This window comes from Procambarus clarkii, chromosome 3, assembly GCF_040958095.1.
Source record: "Procambarus clarkii isolate CNS0578487 chromosome 3, FALCON_Pclarkii_2.0, whole genome shotgun sequence".
Lineage (NCBI taxonomy): Eukaryota > Metazoa > Arthropoda > Malacostraca > Decapoda > Cambaridae > Procambarus > Procambarus clarkii.
This window is the reverse complement of record NC_091152.1, coordinates 20,152,011-20,161,366: the sequence shown is the minus strand read 5'-3', so window position 1 is coordinate 20,161,366 and position 9,356 is coordinate 20,152,011. Positions and strand designations below refer to the sequence as shown.

Genomic DNA, 9,356 nt, shown 5'->3' with positions numbered 1-9,356 from the left:
CAGAGGACTACCAGAGGACTACCAGAGGTCTACCAGAGGACTACCAGAGGTCTACCAGAGACCTACCAGAGACCTACCAGAGGTCTACCAGAGGACTACCAGAGGACTACCAGAGACCTACCAGAGGACTACCAGAGGACTACCAGAGGACTACCAGAGGACTACCAGAGACCTACCAGAGGACTACCAGAAACCTACCAGAGACCTACCAGAGGACTACCAGAGGACTACCAGAGACCTACCAGAGACCTACCAGAGGTCTACCAGAGGTCTACCAGAGACCTACCAGAGACCTACCAGAGGACTACCAGAGGACTACCAGAGGACTACCAGAGACCTACCTGAGACCTACCAGAGGTCTACCAGAGGTCTACCAGAGACCTACCAGAGGTCTACCAGAGGTCTACCAGAGACCTACCAGAGACCTACCAGACGACTACCAGACGACTACCAGAGACCTACCAGAGACCTTCCAGAGACCTACCAGAGGTCTACCAGAGGTCTACCAGAGGTCTACCAGAGGTCTACCAGAGACCTACCAGAGGTCTACCAGAGACCTACCAGAGGACTACAAGAGGTCTACCAGAGGTCTACCAGAGACCTACCAGAGGTCTACCAGAGACCTACCAGAGGACTACCAGAGACCTACCAGAGGACTACCAGAGGACTACCAGAGGACTACCAGAGGACTGCCAGAGGACTACCAGAGACCTACCAGACGACTACCAGAGACCTTCCAGAAACCTACCAGAGACCTACCAGAGGACTACCAGAGGACTACCAGAGGACTACCAGAGACCTACCAGAGACCTACTAGAGGTCTACCAGAGGTCTACCAGAGGTCTACCAGAGACCTACCAGAGACCTACCAGAGGTCTACCAGAGGTCTACCAGAGACCTACCAGAGACCTACCAGACGACTACCAGACGACTACCAGAGACCTACCAGAGACCTACCAGAGGTCTACCAGAGGTCTACCAGAGACCTACCAGAGACCTACCAGACGACTACCAGACGACTACCAGAGACCTACCAGAGACCTACCAGAGACCTACCAGAGGTCTACCAGAGGTCTACCAGAGACCTACCAGAGACCTACCTGAGACCTACCAGAGACCTACCAGAGGACTACCAGAGACCTACCAGAGACCTACCAGAGGACTACCAGAGACCTACCAGAGGACTACCAGAGACCTACCAGAGGACTACCAGAGACCTACCAGAGGACTACCAGAGACCTACTAGAGACCTACCAGAGACCTACCAGAGGACTACCAGAGACCTACCAGAGGACTACCAGAGACCTACCAGAGACCTACCAGAGACCTACCAGAGGACTACCAGAGACCTACCAGAGGACTACCAGAGGACTACCAGAGACCTACCAGAGGACTACCAGAGGTCTACCAGAGGACTACCAGAGGACTACCAGAGACCTACCAGAGGACTACCAGAGGTCTACCAGAGACCTACCAGAGGACTACCAGAGGTCTGCCAGAGGACTACCAGAGGTCTACCAGAGGACTACCAGAGACCTACCAGAGGACTACCAGAGGTCTACCAGAGGACTACCAGAGGACTACCAGAGGACTACCAGAGACCTACCAGAGGACTACCAGAGACCTACCAGAGGACTACCAGAGACCTACCAGAGGACTACTAGAGGTCTACCAGAGGACTACCAGAGGACTACCAGAGGACTACCAGAGGACTACCAGAGACCTACCAGAGGTCTACCAGAGGACTACCAGAGGACTACCAGAGACCTACCAGAGGACTACCAGAGGTCTACCAGAGGACTACCAAAGGTCTACCAGAGGACTACCAGAGGTCTACCAGAGGACTACCAGAGACCTACCAGAGGACTACCAGAGACCTACCAGAGGACTACCAGAGGACTACCAGAGGACTACCAGAGGACTACCAGAGGACTACCAGAGACCTACCAGAGGACTACCAGAGACCTACCAGAGGACTACTAGAGGTCTACCAGAGGACTACCAGAGGACTACCAGAGACGTACCAGAGGACTACCAGAGGTCTACCAGAGGACTACCAGAGGACTACCAGAGGACTACCAGAGGACTACCAGAGACGTACCAGAGGACTACCAGAGGTCTACCAGAGGTCTACCAGAGGACTACCAGAGGACTACCAGAGGACTACCAGAGGACTACCAGAGGACTACCAGAGACGTACCAGAGGTCTACCAGAGACCTACCAGAGGACTACCAGAGGTCTACCAGAGACCTACCAGAGATCTACCAGAGACCTACCAGAGGACTACCAGAGGACTACCGGAGGACTACCAGAGGACTACCAGAGGACTACCAGAGGACTACCAGAGACGTACCAGAGGTCTACCAGAGACCTACCAGAGGACTACCAGAGGACTACCAGAGACCTACCAGAGGACTACCAGAGGACTACCAGAGGTCTACCAGAGGACTACCAGAGGTCTACCAGAGGACTACCAGAGGACTACCAGAGGACTACCAGAGGACTACCAGAGGACTACCGTTCTTCAACCTCCCGCCAACAAATATAAGAAATGTCGCTGAAATAGCAGAAAAACTTTCAAAACTTACCAAGTTTCTGATGGAGTTCCCAGATCAACCTGACTGTGATGGCCGAGGCGGCCCCAATGGGTTACGAGAACAAACATCTCCATAGATCAGCCAATCACCAGGGAAGCCGTAGGCAGAGGCCAGGCTGGGATTGGACTAGCCAATCACACTATAGATAACACATTACCAATGGGATTAATCGTAGATTTAAATTATTATCCCACACTTCCGTGGATATAAATGTTTCGTTCACCTGGGGCTGTAGCAGGCTCGAACACGGACCCCATCCGTGGGGTCACAAGAGGCAGAGCTTAATGCCTCACACGCATACGGAGGGACCAGAGTTCGAGTCTCCTGCAGCCCAAGGTGAATGGTCCCCAGGACTATATGCGACTGACAACTCACACCCCAGAAGTGACTCGAACCCATACTGCCAGGAGCAACGCAACTGGTATCTACAGGACGCCTTAATCCACTTGACCATCACGACCGGACATAAGGAAGTGATAGCCGAAGCTTTCACTTCTGGGGTGTGAGTTTTCAGTCATATATGTATATATATTTATATATATATATATATATATATATATATATATATATATATATATATATATATATATAATGTTAGGTATTATTCATATTGCAGTTATGATAGGTAGAGTAGGAATGGTAACATACCCATGGTAGATTGGCATGGTAGATTGGCACGGTAGATTAGTATGGTAGACATGGTAGCCATATAGGTCATAGTTAATGGTAATGTCTTATCACAGACATAGTAACATGGGGGAAACCCAACACTAGTGTATATATGTATTTTATGCCTGGATTCGAACCCCGGCAAGTCTTTCGTGTTCTCCTGAGTGCTTTATCAAGCCCTGAGTGTAGAATAGACAACAGCTGGTGACAGTAGACAACAGCAGGTGACAGTAGACAACAGCAGGTGACAGTAGACATCAGCAGGTGACAGTAGACAACAGCAGGTGACAGTAGACAACAGCAGGTGACAGTAGACACCAGCAGGTGACAGTAGACAATATCAGGTGACAGTAGACAACAGCAGGTGACAGTAGACACCAGCAGGTGACAGTAGACACCAGCAGGTGACAGTAGACATCAGCAGGTGACAGTAGACACCAGCAGGTGACAGTAGACAACAGCAGGTGACAGTAGACACCAGCAGGTGACAGTAGACAACAGCAGGTGACAGTAGACAACAGCAGGTGACAGTAGACAACAGCAGGTGACAGCAGACACCAGCAGGTGACAGTAGACAACAGCAGGTGACAGTAGACAACAGCAGGTGACAGTAGACAACAGCAGGTGACAGTAGACAACAGCAGGTGACAGTAGACAACAGCAGGTGACAGTAGACAACAGCAGGTGACAGTAGACAACAGCAGGTGACAGTAGACACCAGCTGGTGACAGTAGACACCAGCAGGTGACAGTAGACAACAGCAGGTGACAGTAGACAACAGCTGGTGACAGTAGACAACAGCTGGTGACAGTAGACACCAGCAGGTGACAGTAGACAACAGCAGGTGACAGTAGACACCAGCTGGTGACAGTAGACAACAGCAGGTGACAGTAGACACCACCTGGTGACAGTAGACAACAGCAGGTGACAGTAGACACCAGCAGGTGACAGTAGACAACAGCAGGTGACAGTAGACAACAGCAGGTGACAATAGACAACAGCAGGTGACAGTAGACAACAGCAGGTGACAGTAGACAACAGCAGGTGACAGTAGACACCAGCAGGTGACAGTAGACACCACCTGGTGACAGTAGACAACAGCAGGTGACAGTAGACACCAGCAGGTGACAGTAGACAACAGCATGTGACAGTAGACAACAGCAGGTGACAGTAGACAACAGCAGGTGACAGTAGACAACAGCAGGTGACAGTAGACACCAGCAGGTGACAGTAGACAACAGCAGGTGACAGTAGACAACAGCAGGTGACAGTAGACACCAGCTGGTGACAGTAGACACCAGCTGGTGACAGTAGACAACAGCAGGTGACAGTAGACAACAGCAGGTGACAGTAGACAACAGCAGGTGACAGTAGACAACAGCAGGTGACAGTAGACAACAGCAGGTGACAGTAGACAACAGCAGGTGACAGTAGACAACAGCAGGTGACAGTAGACAACAGCAGGTGACAGTAGACACCAGCAGGTGACAGTAGACAACAGCAGGTGACAGTAGACAACAGCAGGTGACAGTAGACAACAGCAGGTGACAGTAGACAACAGCAGGTGACAGTAGACAACAGCAGGTGACAGTAGACAACAGCAGGTGACAGTAGACACCAGCAGGTGACAGTAGACACCAGCTGGTGACAGTAGACACCAGCTGGTGACAGTAGACACCAGCTGGTGACAGTAGACACCAGCTGGTGACAGTAGACAACAGCAGGTGACAGTAGACACCAGCAGGTGACAGTAGACAACAGCAGGTGACAGTAGACAACAGCAGGTGACAGTAGACAACAGCAGGTGACAGTAGACACCAGCAGGTGACAATTGACAACAGCAGGTGACAGTAGACAACAGTAGGTGACAGTAGACAACAGCAGGTGACCGTAGACAACAGTAGGTGACAGTAGACAACAGCAGGTGACAGTAGACACCAGCAGGTGACACTATACAACAGCAGGTGACACTATACAACAGCAGGTGACAGTAGACAACAGCAGGTGACAGTAGACAACAGCAGGAGACAGTAGACAACAGCAGGTGACAGTAGACAACAAGGTGACAGACACAATAACTGCTAAACTAACATTTATTACATGAGAACACCGTGCTCTAACATCATGTTTCAGCATCTCCCAATATATCGGAAATCCACAGTTGTCGTAACACAAATGTAAACCTTTAATTTACATGATGAAATGTAAATAAAGAAATTGAGGTGAATCATCAGAAGTAAAGTTGTGATGATGAGTCTGGTGATGGTCCTTGTCACTGGCACCGGAGGAAAGGGGCAAGAAAGGCAAGGTGGTCAGAAACATGACTCTTTCTCACACTATCTTGAGGTTATCTTGAGATGATTTCGGGGCTTTTAGTGTCCCCGCGGCCCGGTCCTCGACCATCTTGAGATGATTTCGGGGTTTTTAGTGTCCCCGCGGCCCGGTCCTCGACCATCTTGAGGTTATCTTGAGATGATTTCGGGGCTTTAGTGTCCCCGCGGCCCGGTCCTCGACCATCTTGAGGTTATCTTGAGATGATTTCGGGGATTTTAGTGTCCCCGCGGCCCGGTCCTCGACCATCTTGAGGTTATCTTGAGATGATTTCGGGGCTTTTAGTGTCCCAACGGCCCGGTCCTCGACCAGGCCTCCACCCCCAGGAAGCAGCCCGTGACAGCTGACTAACACCCAGGTACCTATTTTACTGCTAGGTAACAGGGGGCAAAGGGTGAAAGAAACTCTGCCCATTGTTTCTCGCCGGCGCTTGGGATCGAACCCAGGACCACAGGATCACAAGTCCTGCGTGCTGTCCGCTCGGCCAACCAGCTCACTAACCACAAGATAGCGTCGACCATTGACTACAAGAGCAAGAACGGCTCTAATTGGTGATTAAGACCTCTGCTGACACCGAGAAACACGCCTTAAGGGTCGTTAAAGCCTTCACATTACTTGGGGACTCCCAGCCACTCAAGATCTCAATATATAGACAAGACAACAGTTCTCCAAAACTGCGTAATAATGAACAAAGTTCTGTAAAAGATCACATGATTTCTACAGACTCTTGCCCACCATCCAACCCGTTCTCGCACTTTTGTATAGTCAATATTGACTTATTAAATACGTGCATATGTGACATACTAATTTATTGTGAATATTTTAGTTTACCTTGAAAAGCTTCATAGAAAACACCGACCTTACCTAACCTTCTTAGTATGTTAAGATAAGCATCTTATTGCTTCATAATTACAATTATTACTTAACCTATACCTATAATAGGTTAAGTAATAATTGTAATTACGAAGCAATAAGATGCTTATCTTAACATACTAAGAAGGTTAGGTAAGGTCGGTGTTTTCTATGAACCTTTTCAAGGTAAACTAGCATGTTTAGTATGTCACATATGCACGTATTTAATAAGTCAATATTGACTATACAAAAGTGCGAGAACGGGTTGGATTGGACATAGCCGAAGCACTATATATCAAACCCCCTTATCCACCTATCAGCAGCCAGCTATAACGCTTTGGTTTGATTGATTGTAGCCTCCAGAGGCGGCTAATTTATTGTGCACCCCATACCCATCCTGTGAGCGGTAGCGCAAAAAGCATTACAGAGGGCACAAAAGGTCTTTGTCAGACTTCATTAACGCTTAGGTCGACCTGAGGCCAAGATGTCCGGCTCACACGACACCTGAAGTGCCACACAGCATCTGGAGTGTGGCACCCTGCATGCTGCACCTGGCACTCCTTGTTCTACAGCATTCGTTGGCCCAAGGCACTCTTTCATACCATGGCATTGTTTCATACCATGGCACTGTTTCATACCATGGCACTGTTTCATACCATGGCACTGTTTCATACCATGGCACTCTTTCATACCATGGCACTCTTTCATACCATGGCACTGTTTCATACCATGGCACTGTTTCATACCATGGCACTCTTTCATACCATGGCACTGTTTCATACCATGGCACTGTTTCATACCATGGCACTGTTTCATACCATGGCACTGTTTCATACCATGGCACTGTTTCATACCATGGCACTCTTTCATACCATGGCACTGTTTCATACCATGGCACTGTTTCATACCATGGCACTGTTTCATACCATGGCACTGTTTCATACCATGGCACTGTTTCATACCATGGCACTGTTTCATACCATGGCACTGTTTCATACCATGGCACTGTTTCATACCATGGCACTGTTTCATACCATGGCACTGTTTCATACCATGGCACTGTTTCATACCATGGCACTGTTTCATACCATGGCACTGTTTCATACCATGGCACTGTTTCATACCATGGCACTCTTTCATACCATGGCACTGTTTCATACCATGGCACTGTTTCATACCATGGCACTGTTTCATACCATGGCACTGTTTCATACCATGGCACTGTTTCATACCATGGCACTCTTTCATACCATGGCACTATATTTCTTCCATGGAAATATGGAAGAATCTCCATATTTGAATCTCTGCTCCATGAATCTCCCTGAATCTCCATGTATCTGTGCTCCATGAGACACTCAGGCCGTGGCACTCTGGGGATGAGTGCCACGACGCTCCCACCTGAAGGACAGCCAGAGTGAATATGGAAACATTATATTCAATGCTCTAATCTTGTGTACAAAAATGTATGAATTTATTTTAACTCATTATATATATTTGTCCCAATGGACGAACCTGCTCTCTTGTTCCATCTTCAAAATACATCTTGAGATGATTTCGGGGCTTAGCGCCCCCGCGGCCCGGTCCTCGACCAGGCCTCCTTTTTGTTACACACCCCTCAGGAAGCAGCAGCCCGTAGCAGCTGTCTAACACCCAGGTACCTATTTACTGCTAGGTGAACAGGGGGGCATCAAGGTGAAAGGAACTTTTTGCCAATTTGTCTCCGCCTCCACCGGGGATCGAACCCGGAATTTCAGGACTACGAATCCGAAGCGCTGTCCACTCAGCTGTCAGAAATCACTTAATGTATTTTTAAGAATTGTTCCAAATACAATCAATGATGCTTTTTTTATGAACCTGAATCTTGTATAAAACTGCATAGTTTCCAGATGAGAAGATTGTTCACATCTTCAGAAGATTCCACAATCAGTAGATAAGACACAGGACTCACAGCAGTACTCGCTACACAGAACTAGGCCACACACGTGGCCTACAGACATAAACTGGCAAATGCAGATTAAGGTTGATGTGCTGAACGCGACGGTAGAGACGCAGTTGTTCTGGTGGGCCACTCAGCCACAGAGAGCACATACCTCCCACAAAAGTAGCGAGGAAGGCCATCGCTTACTGCCCAACCACCTTCGCCATTAAGTGATTACGTCGCAGAAAAAAATGGCCGCATGTCTTGACCAGCGAACGAGAGAGACACTAAGGTGGCAGAGAGGTCACTATGTGGCAATCCACCAATGGTCAGTACTAACTAGGTCACAACTACCTGTCCCCAGTAACGCACGGACCCCCGGTAAGGTCGTCGGCGTTACCTACAGTAACGTAACATCGTACAATGTTACCAAGCAGCAAAAGTTTAGAAAAACACACACATCTGGATCTTCTGAATACCAACACTACCACATTATTTAGCCCCACACATCTACATAACATTATCCCAAATGTCTAATTCTTGATATATGTGGCCAAACATTCGCCACCGACATTAACCTTGTGCTAACGGTACGCCACACACACACACACACACACACACACACACACACACACACACACACACACACACACACACACACACACACACATGCATTAGGCAGTAATGTGGTGGAGGCTGACTCCATACACAGTTTCAAGTGTAGATATGATAGAGCCCAATAGGCTCAGGAACCTGTACACCAGTTGATTGACAGTTGAGAGGCGGGACCAAAGAGCCAGAGCTCAACCCCCCGCAAACACAACTAGTTGACCACACACACACATACACACACACACACACTCACACACACACACACACACACACACACACACACACACACACACACACACACACACACACACACACACACACACACACACACACACACACACGCATTTCGCTACTTCCCATCCACTGAAGGTTTTTA

The 9,356-nt window shown here is 48.7% G+C and overlaps 1 protein-coding gene across 1 annotated transcript; it reads right to left on the bottom strand.

Annotated features, from left to right (window-relative positions):
* Positions 1 to 6,943: 6,943 nt before the first annotated feature.
* Positions 6,944 to 8,568, bottom strand: LOC138368612 (uncharacterized). The gene is made up of 2 exons (XM_069331185.1): positions 8,541 to 8,568; positions 6,944 to 7,848 (listed from the first exon to the last, which is right to left on the bottom strand). Exons 1-2 carry the CDS (start codon positions 8,566 to 8,568, stop codon positions 6,944 to 6,946), a joined length of 933 nt encoding a protein of 310 aa, XP_069187286.1.
* Positions 8,569 to 9,356: the final 788 nt, after the last annotated feature.

Bases quoted from the DNA above. Each gene is read 5' to 3' on its own strand.
- LOC138368612 (XM_069331185.1), bottom strand. From the start codon at position 8,568: ATGGCCTTCCTCGCTACTTTTGTGGGAG. The intron at 7,849-8,540 runs GTATGTGCTCTC...GCTGTCCTTCAG, and splicing joins CCTCGCTACTTTTGTGGGAG to GTGGGAGCGTCGTGGCACTC.